Source organism: Python bivittatus, unplaced genomic scaffold (genome assembly GCF_059951505.1).
Source record: "Python bivittatus isolate LINGU-HERP-01145 unplaced genomic scaffold, Pbiv_v1 ctg000160_np1212, whole genome shotgun sequence".
Lineage (NCBI taxonomy): Eukaryota > Metazoa > Chordata > Lepidosauria > Squamata > Pythonidae > Python > Python bivittatus.
This window is the reverse complement of record NW_028277076.1, coordinates 9501828-9516558: the sequence shown is the minus strand read 5'-3', so window position 1 is coordinate 9516558 and position 14731 is coordinate 9501828. Positions and strand designations below refer to the sequence as shown.

The 14731-nt window shown below is 43.8% G+C and overlaps 1 protein-coding gene across 1 annotated transcript; it reads left to right on the top strand.

The window, feature by feature from the left end:
* Window positions 1-698: 698 nt before the first annotated feature.
* On the top strand, window positions 699-13407 carry CCDC187 (coiled-coil domain containing 187). Its single transcript, XM_025173148.2, has 6 exons — window positions 699-1777; window positions 3149-3236; window positions 3985-4128; window positions 5156-5292; window positions 9048-9211; window positions 11277-13407. The coding sequence occupies exons 1-6, from the start codon at window positions 1476-1478 to the stop codon at window positions 12761-12763; spliced, it is 2322 nt and encodes a 773-aa protein (XP_025028916.2). The 5' UTR covers window positions 699-1475; the 3' UTR covers window positions 12764-13407.
* The last annotated feature ends 1324 nt before the right edge of the window (window positions 13408-14731 follow it).

The window sequence follows — 14731 nt, the reverse complement described above, 5'->3', positions numbered from 1 at the left end:
TGGCAGCAAATGTATAATTTTAATTTTTAATACAGTACATATTGATAAATATAACCCATACAAACAGAAACTCTTTTGGGGTCCTCTATAATTTTTAAAAGTGGGAAGGTTCCTTGGAGAAAAATGTTTTAAGAAACACTGCAATAGAGAATAAGCCCAGTTCCTCTGTTACGTGGACATGTTTTAACTGTGGCTTATTGAATGAAGCACATTTGGGCAAATTCACTTATCGCGCTAAGGCAGTGCTTCTCAACCTTAGCAACTTTAAGATGGGTGGACTTCAGCTCCCAGAATTCCCCAGTCAGCATGCTTTAAGATAGCCAGCATGCTGGCTGGGGAATTCTGGGAGTTGAAGTCCAGACGTCTTAAAGCTGCCAAGGTTGAGAAACACTGCACTAAGCCATAAACAAACCACAATGGGAGAAATACATGATATGCTAAGTGGGAACTTTTGAATGCAAAGACTGAGAAGCATGAAGTTTAGAAACAAAAGCAGAAGGCAATTCGATTTTTAAGCTTTTATTTGTTATTATGAAAAGCGAACATGGGTTTCAAGGGGTGGGCCAAAGGGCATTTTCCCCCAGCTCCAGAAAGCCAACAAATGGGTCCATATTCGAGATGATCCAACAAATCCATATTTTTTATTAAATCTGTAAAATTAAAATGTTAAACTATGAGCCCCAGAATTATTTATTTTGCCTTCCCCCACACATTCTCATTTCCTAAACCCAATAATAAAAGAAAAAGAAAAAAGAAAAAAATGACATTGCTATAGGATGCAGCGAAGAGAAAGTGGGAAGGGCTCAGTGAATAATCTATTCTGGGGCTGTTGTGCAACATGGTAAACTGGGCTACAGTGGAGTCGCATAGTATGGGAACAAGAGGGTTGTGAGAACCCAGCCATTGAATCTGCATGCCATGTGAAGCAGACTATCATATTAAGCTAGAATCTGGTTTATTTGTCTGGGCATAGCCTACTATGTGAACACAGCAGCTGTGTTTCATTAGCCTGAGTTTAAAATTTAGGGTGCTATCTACCAATCTACCTAGATTGTACTAGAAGACCTCCAACTTCCCTTCCCCCCATGAATCTGTCTGTCTGTCCATCCATCCATCCATCCATCCATCCATCCATCCATCCATCCATCTATCCATCCAATAAACTATTATCTATCTATCTATCTATCTATCTATCTATCTATCTATCTATCTATCTATCTATCTAGATTTTATCTATCTCTGAACCAGCCAACACACAGCCTACCCAAACTTGCATTCTGTGCTCAGTTTTCTTTCTCTAGATTTCCTCCAGATCTGACACCGTGTTAGCAATGACTGGATCCTCACAAATTAATCTAGTTCCTTTCTTTGGGTATCACTTGCCATGAGAACGCAGCCATCCTGCTTGCTAACCGGGGTTTAGCCTGGAGTGTGGATCCACCTCCTCCATGCCTTAAAAAGACCCTGAAGATGGGATGTTCTTCATGGCGAAGAGTTCTGGAAGTGATGTGGTCCAGGGGAGGAGAGGTTGCCTTGGCAACAACACATCCTTGCGGGCATCTTTACCTGAGCTGTGCTTCTGTCCTCAGTGGAGTGAGATCAGCCAGTTCTATGGAGGATCCAGTTCCTTTGGCCACCTTAGCCTGACTCTGGTGGAACAATCTTTGAGGGAGGAGGAGCTGCGAGCCCGTCACCAGAGTGCCCTCCTCCGGCTGCGTGAAAAGGCCCTCCAGGAGAAGGCCCAGGCTGAGCTGGCTTGGCTGGAACACGGGGAGCGGTGAGGACCCTTTTACCCCACACGGTCCCCCTTTGGGCCTCTCTGCTGCAGAAACCTCTCTTCTGGTTTACCTCCGCCCCAAAGGCTTACATCTCCCTCATGAGATCCTCCTTTACGGCATGGCCATCAGGAGAAGGCAAGGGGTGACATCATGCGCATCATGATGCCAGCACACAAAATGATGTCATGGTCTCCACGATGTCATCATGCCTTCTAAGAAACACTTGTGTTCTGGGGTAAGCAATGTATGCAAAGGGAAGGGGAAGGGGAGGAGGAGGAGGAGCCAGAGAAGTTAAAGGCAGGAAATAAGAGGAAAGGAAAGGAAATGTAGTAAGATCTTGATTTACCAGACCATGGGGAGGGAAAGGATATCCTTTAAATCCAAATGCCCATGTCATTTGCATTATGTTGTAATTTTTTTTCTGCATTCTCCAGTTTTTCTGCATTCTTAAATCTTGGTACCTAAGTACACAATACTGTTGTTAGCCCTGTGGGGTGGTCCAGACAAGGAGGGCAACAAGGAGGACTTGCTCTATCTTTATTGTAAGGTTACATCAACAGTATTGCAAGTCTGAAAGCGTTTCTCCCCTCCTTTCCTTTTACTCTCTGGAAGACTAGGGAGGGTCCCTTCTGAGATGCTTCCCACACCCCTTTTCCTTCTGTGGGCTGAGACACCTTTTCCACGCCGGTTGTCCAGTCTGCGGCTCTTCCTCCTGTCTCCCAAGGCCATTCCCACAGACCATTACAACTTTAAGTGGGTCTCATCCATGCATGACAGGGTGGGACAGCGATTTCCCAGGATTCGGAAAGGATCTGTCTACTGATGCAGCCTAAAATTATGTTTACAGGTTTTTTGCAAGCAGGTTGAGGCTCTGGGTGGAGCTCATGGAGGCTGGAGCTAGAGATAAAAGGAGGTGAAAACAGGGGTAAAAATTAGGATTGCATAGCTCTTTCTGCCTACGTGCATTTTACTCTTTTTCTGTTCCTCCCATTTTTTTATTTGTGGAATGGGAATCAGTGCCAGGACGACCATCTGGAATAAGAACTGACTGGCACTGAGGGCTGCAGGAACTTAAAATCTCAATTTGAAATAGAAGGCAGTGATCGGAGCAAAAGATGACCTTTCTGGGCATTGAGAAGTTTTTATTTATTTATTCTTATTTATTTATTTATTTATTTATTTATTTATTTATTTATTTAAACTGATTAGCTGCCCAACTCCGCTGGACTCTGGGCAGCAGTTCTGCCTTTTAATGGAGGGTGTGTGTGTGTATGTGTTTGTTGTGGGGGGGGGAGGTCACTGGTTGGCTGGATCCCAAGGACAGAAATTCAGTTCCCAAAGTTTGATTTCAGTCTATTTCCTGCTTTCAGCTGCCCAAATGGCTTGCAGGGAACAGGAGGCCCATCATCCACAGCCAAGAAGCAGCTCTCCATCCTAACCAAGTTGAAGCAAGAGCAGGTGATGTATCCAGGGAGGGGGTTGGAGGAGGAAGGTGAGGCTGGAGGGTTTGTTAGCCCTTCGAGGTAGTCCAGACAAGAAGCACAACCAGGAGTCCTAACTCTATCTTTATTGTAAGGTTACGTTAACAGAATCTTGCAAGACTGAAAGTATTTGAAAGTATTTGAAAATACTGCACGCTTCTCCATTATCAGTGAAGAGACTCACGTCTTACTTGATCATAGGAAGACTAACCTATTAGAAATAAAATCAGAAAGTTTTGTCCTGTTGTACACAGGGGTCTATTAGTTCTAAATGGGAAGTAGTACAGTTGCTGAAATTCTTGAAACTCTTTCTGTTTCCAGTTTCATATCAATAAATCTTGTTAAAGAGAACTCCGTGAAATTTGTGCTGAGAAAGACATTTTAGGCAGCTACCAAGGGCCTGAACTGCTGGCTTTCATCTAGCCAAGCCCTTTCCAACTTGATGCCCTCAGGATACGTTGGACTATAACTCCCATCATGCTCCTGTCAGTATGACTTATGCTGGCAGGAGAGAATGGGATTTGTAGTCAAACCCTTCCAAAAGCATGACATTCAGGAAGGCTGCATTTGACCTGGATGAGTGTACAACTCCAATTTCAGGATAGGAGCAGGAGAGAAGAATGAACATCTGGACTTTTCAATTGAATACCAAGGAATCTAATCTGGTTTCCCAATTTGGCAGGAAGAGATGGCCTCATTGTCTCTGTTCTCATGCTCCTTTGTAGGCAGAAATCAAGCATCTGCAGAACATCGGCCGGGCTGCCCATCAGGAACGCAAACTCCTCCTCCAACAGCAAAAGGACCTCTTAGAGGTTCAGAAGACAACCACACAGCTCTGGCTACAGCTGGCTGGGAAGCTGCCCCACCAGGTTTGTGATGTCCCTGCAAAAGGAGCTGTTGTCGCTGTCCTCTCCAGCTTCCAAATTATGAGAAGGACCCTGAGATAGGAGCTCCAGACCATTTGGGACATGAGACAGAGGGGGCTATCAAGCAGTGCAAGCTATTTGTGGGTTTTTAATTGCTTCCAATATCAACCCACAATAACTCTTCCATAATTAACACCAGAGCTTTAATTTGGTCTGGAATTTGTAGCCTGGGATCCCTGTTCCTTGTAGATAAGTCCCTCTTGTCCAAGTTCCTTCCATTAAAGAATCAACAATGTCTGTAGCATGTTGGAGCAGGGCCTTTGTGGTGATAACTCCAAGGTGAGAGATTGAACATTGATCCTGTATCTCACCTTTACCTTCTGGAAAGTAATGCAAAGGTTACCTTTTATTTGCAAAGGTTCTAATTAAAATTGGGGTACGCAGGGCCTTTTAAAATTCTCCTGCAGCTTTCTAAGCAAAGAAGGTGAGTGGATGATTTCTCCAAAGTTTTTCAAAGGAGAAATTCTCTGTTTTGCAAAGACAGGACTATCTCTTAGCAGTGATGAGAGTATCATGGCTGGGGGAAAATAAACTGGATGGAGTTCCCTCCTGGTAAGATTTAAGATGGAGAAGCTAAAGATTGCTTGGGTCCCTTGTCACAAACGGCTGCATTTGCACACGTAAAGCTTGGTTAGTTTTATCTTTGGCAAATTCTTTGTGCAAATGTAGCTCTTGGCTAGTTTAGGAGTCAATGAATTGCACAAATCCACAAAATGGGTTGCTGTAATTCAATAACCCCATTAAACAGTAAGAGCAGAAGAAGATTCTCTTCTGCTTCGAAAGAATTCCCCGAGCCAGATTTGTTTCCATCCAAAAAATGCAAACGGCTAGGAAAAACGGCCCCAGCCCATTTTATTTTCCATCATTCCGACAACGATGGTTTTCATTCCATCTCCCGGAATTCACAAAACGTAAAGGAAGTTGAGATCGCCCTAAAGAAGGCTAGGCGGATTTCTCTTTTCTTTGCCAGGTTGCTGGGAATCCCAACCCTCAAGGAGCTGCAATGCTTGAGAAAGGAAAGGTGGAAACATCTTTCGAACCCGGTCCTCTTATTGCAACCCATCCAGGGGGATTTGAAGGCAGAAGCCGCCATGCTGTGGACAAGAAGTGAGGATTCTATCCTTCATTTCATAAAGTTTAATTAATCACGAAATGGTCCTCCATTTTTAGAACAGATGGGGGGTGCAACTGACAAGTTTAAGAAAAAAACATCCCTGTGTTCTTCTTGTCTTTTCTTCCTCTTCCTCTCTTCAGCTTTGTATAGTGGGGGGCATTCAGAGGTGGGGGGCAAGGGCTGCAGAGGAGCGAATGTCTAGCAGTGAATTGTGAATTATTGAATGTCACTGGAATTCCCCATCTTTGCCCAGCAGAGTTCAGAAATGCGGGTCTGAATCCCGGCAGAAGGTTACGGTTTTGCAGAGAAAAGATTCGGCATAGCAGAAGAGATAGTTGGGGTTTAGGGGAGGTTTGTGTATAACCCCCATGCCCAATCCATAACCATACCTGATTTCCAAGGAAACAGGTTCTGAAGAAACCCCTTGGACTTCCAGCGTTTTAGAAGAAATGGTGTGCATGACTCAGAATGGCAACAGTTCAGAAGAAGTGGTGTGCGTGACTCCGAATCTGTGTGAATGGGTTGGAGGGAGACCTTGGGGTTGGGTCCAGTGCAGCCTCCAGCCTGGTGTGTAGACCATCTCTGACAGATGGAAATCCAGTCTCCCTCTAAACCAGTGTTTCTCAACCTTGGCAACTTTAAGAGGAGTGGAGTTCAACTTCCAGAATTCCCCAGCCAGCATGCTGGCTGGGGAATTCTGGGAGTTGAACTCCACTCCTCTTAAAGTTGCCAAGGCTGAGAAACACTGCTCCAAACAATGAAGGAGTGTCTACCCACCACCTCCCAAGGCGCCTTTTTCATTATTGAACAGCTCTCTTCCTCTTAAGGAAGTTCTTCATGAAATCCAACCGAAATCTACTTCCCATATTTGAACCCTCATATTTTTTGTCCTTAGGGGACAACACTGAACATTTCTGTCCCATCATCTACACCGATGTTTCTCAGCCTTGGCAACTTTAAGATATCTGGACTTTAAGATACAGTATGCTGGCTGGGGAATTCTGGGAGTTGAAGTCCACATATCTTAAAGTTGCCAAGGTTGAGGAACACTGATCTACATGATGCTCCTATATTTGAATGTAGCTATCATGTGTCTCTGAAGCCTTCTCTTCTTCAAGGTAAACATACCCAACATCTCCAACCATTTCTAGAAGGGTTTTCTTATCATCTTGGTTGCTGCAGAGATTTCACAAGAGTGGGGCAGTTTTCTATAGGTAGTAGGAAATTGACTAGAAGGGACTGAAATTAACTACAAACATTTAAGTTTGGTTTTTGAAATCAATCTTCCTTCCTTCCTTCCTTCCTTCCTTCCTTCCTTCCTTCCTTCCTTCCTTCCTTCCTTCCTTCCTTCCTTCCTTCCTTCCTTCCTTCCTTTTCTCTCTCTCTCTGTCTCCCTCCCCCTTTCCTTTCCTTTCCTTTCCTTTCCTTTCCTTTCCTTTCCTTTCCTTCTTCCCTCCCTCCCTCCCTCCCTCCCTCCCTCCCTCCCTCCCTCCTTTCTTTTTTTCTTTCTTTCTTTCTTTCTTTCTTTCTTTCTTTCTTTCTTTCTTTCTTTCTTTCTTCTCTCTTCCTTTCCTTTCCTTTCCTTTCCTTTCCTTTCCTTTCCTTTCCTTTCCTTTCCTTTCCTTTTTCTTCCCTCCCTCCCTCCCTCCCTCCCTCCCTCCCTCCCTCCCTCCCTCCCTCTTTCTTTCTTTCTTTCTTTCTTTCTTTCTTTCTTTCTTTCTTTCTTTCTCTCTCTCTCTCTCTCTCTCTCTCTGTCTGACTCTCACTCACTCACTCACTCACTCACTCTCCCTTTCTTTCCTTCCCCTTCCTCTTCCTTCCTCTTTCAAAAAATCAAATTGAGTTGTTCTGCATAATTGAAAGACAAAAGACAAATTAACTAAATAAACATCAGATGCACAGGAATGAAGAAACAAATGCTTTATTCCTGCACACATCTCCAGACAGAAAACTAGACCTCTCCAAAAAGAAAAAGAACAATGAACGTGATAGAACTAGAACATCTCCTAAATCACCTGCTTTTAAGAGCCGTTCACACTCCTGGTTGTGTTATAAAGCTGTTGAACAAAAGGCCGTATTGCTGAACGTGGCATCACAGACTTGGAAGGCACGTTCAAGGTCATCTAGTCCAGCCCCTGGCCTGGTGCAGACTTTGCTACAACCTTGCTGACCAATGGCCACCCAGTCTCACTGTGAAGACCTCCCCAGGGAAGGAGAACTCACCGCTCCTTTCATGCTGAGTAACAATGGTGTTTTTGTGTTCACTGTGTTATCCCAGTATGGCAATTCAGCTATGAAAGGGGGGCTGGGGTAGACCCTTCCCAGAAGTAATCATCACTTTTCAGTTTGATTTATTCGAAGGGTTTTCTCTGGGTTCCCATGGCTGGTCTTCTCCTTGGCCTGTGCCCTTGGAGTGGCCCTGATCTTGAAAGCCCACCTTCCTGGAGATCGTTGAATGAATGTGGGTGTTTTGTGACCCCCACCCTTTCTCTTTCACAATTGTGCCACGAATTTTCCTTCTGGCGTTGTCACTTCCCATTGAGAAGCGCGGGGGATAAGTGGGAGGCGGTGTGTTTGGTTAATGGAGAGCCTTGCAAATAAATCTTTGCATGAAACAGATCTATAATTCATGTTGCTATTGATTATAGGTCACGGGTACCTTTAAAATGGATTGCTGGCTTCAATTTCACTCCCTTTGACGGAGGGGCCGGCTGGCAGTGGTGGATAGAGAGGTCTCATCCATCTAGCTGCTTTTGGACACAGCGGAGTCTTTCAGCCCGGCTCCTGGTAAAGATCCATAACAGCGGTGACTCTGGAACTCCGTTGTCCCTGAACGATTCAGGGCTGTTTCTTTTGCTTGGTTTGGCGATGGAGCGCCCCACCAGGAGAGTTCCCCACCAGCAAGAAATCTGGGGAAGCACTAATAAGGGATGTGTCTTCATCATGGGAAGGCTATGATAAGGGCCAATGAAGACATACCCATTCTTACTGCTCCCCCAGATCCCCTGTGGTGGTGCCTGCTGGTGGGGTGCCCCATCGCCACACCACCACCAAACACCCCACTTTTCTTGTCACTCAGCCTTTTTCCTTGTATCCAGATCCAGCAATAATCCTAGGGGAGATGTTCTTCCCTCCATTTCTCCTCCCCTCCAAAACATGTCCTCCTGTTTTATGATCCCAAAGGACTGAACTAGTTGACCTCTAAGGAGACCTTCAACTTGATTATCCTATAAGTCTAGGATGCCTGTTCTCTTCAAAGAGCCTTTCCTTAGGCTCCGCTGTTCCTAATGTCTGGAATGTGTCTTCTCTTCCACTCAGCCTTCGGCTTAATCTTGTTGGCTCCCACATCTTGTTAAAGCTTCAATCTGGCTCGATTTTAGATAGGCTAACAGGGGGTTGGGTTTGCTGGTAGCTCATCATATGGTGAGCTGAAGATGGTATAAATAGGGGCATCTTCATGAATCCTAATATGGCTTATTTGTTTGGCAATCACCATTTATTAATGCAGTAATTCAGCTTTGTGAAGATGAGTTCAGGGTTGAGTGTGTTACTTGAATCCAGCCTATGGGCAGCCATACCAAACTTGCGTTCTTCACATTTACAGTCCTGTGGCTTGATTCCCTCCATGTTATCCTATAATCTCTTTGCAACAAGGGCCTGTCCTTTGGTAAACCCAAACTGGCACTGTTTTAATGTATGGACTGATAAACACTCCCTGCCCGATTAATTCAGGTTGATCTCCTCACAGGCATCGGGCTGAGCCCAAGGAAACCTTGCCACGAGAGAATCAGGTGGCAGAAGGATTCTCAGAGTGGAAGCCAGGAATGGGAGATCCACCTAAGGTCTTGGATCTATATGATTCTTCTGGTGAAAGATCCCAGAATCCAGCCCTCAGTGATGGAAGAACAGCAGGTAACTGTGCAAAGGCGCTCTGGATCTCCATGGCAGACATTGTAGGAAGAGAACTGTGTTAGTCTATGGTAGCCAAAAATCAGAAGGATTCTGGTAAGCACCTTTTCTGACTACCAAATTTTAGCTTTCAGGAGCCTCAGCTCACTTCCCCTGTGGTCAAAAAAGGCGAGATGGTGGCCATGGACGTATGATCAAAGTTCCTTCTATTTTTTACATGCATCAGACTTTTTTGATCATATCCTGCAGACACCTCTGCGTTCTAGGAATTAAGGTTAGGGGTTAGGGGTAAAAATGAAGATTGGTGCCCTTAGGCCCTTTCAGAGACAACTGACCCCATGTGTATGTTTGTGTGAGTTATATTTTAAGAGGTGAAATTTATCCCTTAAGCATTTCTGCACCAGTATACAGCTTTGGTCCGCTCCTTAAAATGCAGCCCTCACAAAACTTTAAAGAAAGGGCCCCAAATCCTGCTCCGTGGGGCTTTGGGCACTGAAAAGCAAGTGATGGGGTAGTGGAATTTTATTTTCAGTGTTGATTAGGAATAGAAGGTTACTGGCTGGCTGGAATTTTCTGGGTGGAATCTAGCTGACATTTCTGGCCCCCCGCAAAACCTCTCCAAGCCATTTCCAAACCAAGACCTCCTCCTTAACCTTCTCTCCATAAATTATGTCTTTGTGAAACGCTCCTCAAGGAAATAACCCCCTCAGGGCTGTTACGTCCAATTTGCTCTGGCCACTTCAATCACGCTTTAATACAGACAGAAAGAGCTGCTGTTTTCTCATTTATTACTCAAATGCCCTGCTCAACGTCTCATTGGCGTAAATCACGCGAGAACCAAAATCTGTCCACGTTTATTATGGAATATGATTACGTGGCTTCTTCAGAAAAAAATCATAACTTATTCCGATTGGGCTATTAAAAATGTGCTTTCTTCAGAGATATTTCCAACATAATTTAAGAGGCCACATTTTTAAAAAAAGGAATCTATCTATCTGAGAGACTTTGGTTTCTTAGTTTTATCTGCAGTTCATATTTCTTCTTCCCTCCCATTCAACTTCTAGTAGCTGAATCCAGATCTTCTGTCTGACACATTTCTATAATGTATAGTCCTGTAGGTGCCTTTTCTGTAGGAAATTATAAATATTAAGTCAGGAGTTACAATTCCTCAGAATTGTACTTATTCACAGCATGTCAGCGTAATGAAATGCCATTTATACCATAACGTCTCGCTTAGAAAATGTCCCAGTCAATTACTGTGCTGGCTAATAATAATAAAACAACAGTAACTAATAGTAGGTTGTAGAGCCATTGAAAAAACCTATATAAAGATTATCGTGAGGGGTAGCATATAAAAATACTGTATGCTGGCAAATCAAGCAATGCCTAATTCTGCTCCCAAATGGGTCGCAAACCTGATCGAATCTGTGCATCTGCGAATTCAGGTTGAGGTCAGATGGGCTCGATTTTCAAAGCTGAGCCCAAAGCATTTGCTGATGCTCTCTGCAGGGAAAGCGGATGAGCAAAAAGCAGAAGAATCCCCTCTTCTCTTCCTTGGAAAGTCTTGCAAAGCAGAGGAGAATTTTGGAGAAAATCCGATGGGGGTGTCCTTCTGTTTTTGGGTAGCGAGGTGGCTAAGGGGCCTGTGGGAATGCCTTCTCTTCCAATCTGCAACCTTCCTTCTGCAGTTTCTCTGGCTTCTCCCTCTTCAAAACATTTCCCCCGGGGGGCTTTTGCAGTAATATCCTTGTCTTTTCCCACTCTTAAGAAATGGTGCAAAAATTTCTGCTTCCTCTGGAGAAAAGCAGAGAAATCATACGTGTGCATGTACACACACATATTTCTTTGTCCATAAAGTGGAGGAAGAATGTCAAAATACTGTTGGTACCCAGTGCTAAACTGCTTGATCTCCTTTGCCTCCTCCTCCGTTGCACAGATGTTGTTGTACACGTTTTTTCTCTACTGGACCATCACTAAGAGTCAGGAACCTCAGCTGGGGAAAGACATAGAAAAGCTCTGAAATTAAGATCCAAAATTAAATCAGTATCTAAACTTCTGCTGTTCCTAGGTCGCTTGGCCAGCCAAGAAGAAAAAGAACACAATAATGGAACTGGTTTGACCAAGAATTCCCAAGAAGACCATCCTGGTTATCCGTTGGACAAAAGCCCAGAAGGTTTGGCTTCTACAGGATCTTCCTCCAAACTTCATGGTTTCTCTCCATATCCAGAGACGTCACCGTCTGGTCTTGAATTTTATAAGGCCAATGCAATTCTAGTCAATCTTTCTGGAAGTTCTCTTTCCCCCTCAGATTTAGAAGAGGATGACCTGCAAGACACAGATGTCAGCCTTCCTGAAGAATTTGTCTTCCAGGAACAATTGCCTGATAACTTCAATGACTCTATGCATCACGGAACTCCAGTAATGCCAAGGATAGTAATAAATAGAGCAAACACGTTATCATCCACTGAGAAGAAACCTCACGTGCAAATTTCTGGTGGTGATCTTGGGTCAGAGGACTTATGTATTCTGTATAGCCAGGAAAAGGTTTGGGAAGATGCACCTGAAACAGAACAGTTGGTTGAATCTGGATCTATCATATTACTGAACAGTGGAAGGCTGCAAAGGTCCTGCTCTCCTTTGACAAAAAAGGATCACATTCATACACCCACTTTCAGAAGCAGTGCAACTTCTTTGAACATTTCTGATGGGTTCCCTGGGGCAGAAAATGATGGTGGGAACAAGATGACTTCTCAAAATCCAGTTGACCCAGGGGTTTTCTCATCCACCAATGTTCCTTTGCAGAGTCCTGAGGATCAAGGAGCACAGGACCCCGTGCCTTTTTTTAACGGAGCTGAAGAAGATGGTGAGGATGGAAACACATCTCATTTTGGTAGCAAGAATGCAACTGTGACTCTGGCGCCAGATGTTTCCCTGACCATCAGCACACCCCAAGATTCTGAGGTCCTAACGCACGGCCAAAAGCATTCATTTTGTCTTACATTTCCAGATTCTTCTGATCACTTGCTAGTTTCAGATGGGAAAACTGGTTATGCCAACTGTTCAGCGGATGAGTGTCTATCCAACAGACCAAATGAAATCACTCTCCGACTCAACAAAACATCCCTGGGCAGCATGGACACAGCTAAGGAAAATCAAAATAGTTCTTCAACTGAGAACCAAAATACAAATAAAGCTGGGATAGTAACAGTTGGTTTAAGTTCTTCCCAAAGGGGTCTCCTGAAAAATGAAGGTGATGCCATGCATTTAAGCAACACATTTCTTCCTGAATTGGAGGATGATATACTGTCTCCGGTTGATGAAGTGTTGACTTATGGAAGCAGTGATCTCCCATCTTCTACTGAAAAGGATGCCTCTTCTTGGAGCACAGATCTTCCAGCTCCCCCTGAAAACCTAACTGGAAAAGACGATGAGACCAACTCTAGCCTCCTTGGTTTCCCTTCTCCGCCTGATCCACTGGTGTCTTCTGAGGCTGAAGAACTTTCTCCACCTTGCAACCTCATAGCAGAAGGTTTAGTGTCCTCTCCTCATGCCTGAGCAGATTTCCTTCCATTCTCAAGTTCTCTTTGGACCAAAGAAGTCCATTTAGTGAGAACTTCACCAAAGACATATGAAGGGAGGGAGACACTCCACCTTCCACTGATCAGATGGATGAGAGGGGCTTTCACAGGCAAAGATCTCACCATCTGAAGAATGCTGAACTTGATCCTTTGATATCATTTGACTTTGGGAAGTGTATATAATGGAAATCATGCAAATTTGGAGGCCACAATCTCCTTAAAAAAATATTTTGAGCACGTGGCGTGCTAGTTCAACCACATTTATATATGCTCAGGACTCTCCATTTTTGTGAGCAGCCCTAATGAAATATCATTCCTTTTAGAAGCAACTATATACAGTTTATGCCTTTCTGGAGACAAAGGACACATCAAATAAGAAAATATATTTGGGCAGGGGGAGGAGACTCATGAGGTGCAAGGCTTCAGGAGAAGGAGAAGAAGAAGGATAGAGAAGGATCAGAAAAGAAAATCTGCAGCAGGCATGAATGGGAAGGTAAACGGTAGGTAGAGAATGGGTTGTGAAAAGGTGTTTTATGTCCAAAAAATATATGTGCAAAACACAAAGAGGAAAAACGAATAAGTCTCACTTGATTATAATTTAATTTGGGGCACTTTTTTTTGCAAAATGTGCAAAAATAAACAAGCAACGAACAAATGATTTTGCTTTGGTTTATAAGAGGAGCTGGGGGGGGTGAATTCTTGCATTCTTAATTGTTTGGCGTAGCAAAGGAAAGCCATTGGTGTTCCATGGCTTAAAATAACACATTTCATGGGGAGAAAAGCGCAGGTTTCAGGCCGTACTTGGGATATAAAACATTATTTGGGCCTTTGAGGTTCTCCACACCAAAGTTTGCACAAACTTTTGCAAATAAAGAAGCAGGGAGATAATTGAACCCGCACAGCAGTTAAAAAGTTGAGTCAACTGAAAGCAGAGCTATCTCAAAGAGGACTAGGAGACAGAAAAAAAGAATACAATTCCTTCTCTTCCATTTCTCGAGGCACATCCCAGGAAGAAATAAAAATGATTAAAATACAATACTAAAATTAAAAGCAGGAAGTCATTGTCATTAAAAAGGGAAGCAAAACTAAGATATTCATCTCTAACCCTCACAGAGGGGACATCTGGAGAAAGAGAGTTCAGACAAGGTTGCATGATCTTGAAATAACTAAGGGGGTCAGCTCTGTTTTATGCTTGGATGGGATACCACTAAGAAATCCTAACACCATAAGCTAGAGGGAGATATTGAAAAAAATGTTCCAGAGGAAGCTTCTTCTGCAACACTGCCCACAAATCGCCATAGACATGTCCATGTAGTCAACTAGAAGTCAACTGGACTTGACAGAGTCTTTCCCTTTTATGTGGGCTCCAGAGGGAAGACTGTTCCAGAAAATAGAAACCATCTCAAAGACAGTCATTAGATGATACTTGGTCAACCGCAGTCCATGTCATTGCAGGGTCTCCTCTGATGATCTTAGGGGTCATCCATGTCTGTAACAGGAATGGTGATCTTATCTCTGTGTGACCCAGAGGGCATTGTGGTGAAGATGGTGAAGGTGGTGGACTAGGACTTGGGAGAACCTCAGCTATGGAAGCTCTTTGGGTGATGCTGGGCTAGTCATTGCTCTCAGCCCAACCTCACAGGGTTCTTGTTGTGGGGACAAATAGAAGGAAGGTGTCCCATGCTGCAGCTGCTTCTTCCTTCTTCCATACTTACAACACATTTGTTAAACAAACTGCTCTAATTCTTGAAACATGCTATGCTCAGACCAAACAACTATGTTCTACTTCAACATGATGGGCTGGTCCACATGGTAAGCAAAGGCAACAACTGGATTCCCACCATAAAATGAACCACAAACTACTGACCCGATTTTATTTATTTATTTTATTTATTTATATTTCAAATTTGGTCACTCCCCATCTCACTAGGAAGGGCTAAAAGGA

Excerpts from the sequence above, each read along its gene's own strand:
- CCDC187 (XM_025173148.2), top strand. The coding sequence starts at position 1,476 with ATGTTCTTCATGGCGAAGAGTTCTGGAAGTGATGTGGTCCAGGGGAGG. Across the intron at positions 1,778-3,148 it reads TGGCTGGAACACGGGGAGCG|CTGCCCAAATGGCTTGCAGG; the intron begins GTGAGGACCCTT and ends TCCTGCTTTCAG. Across the intron at positions 3,237-3,984 it reads CCAAGTTGAAGCAAGAGCAG|GCAGAAATCAAGCATCTGCA; the intron begins GTGATGTATCCA and ends GCTCCTTTGTAG.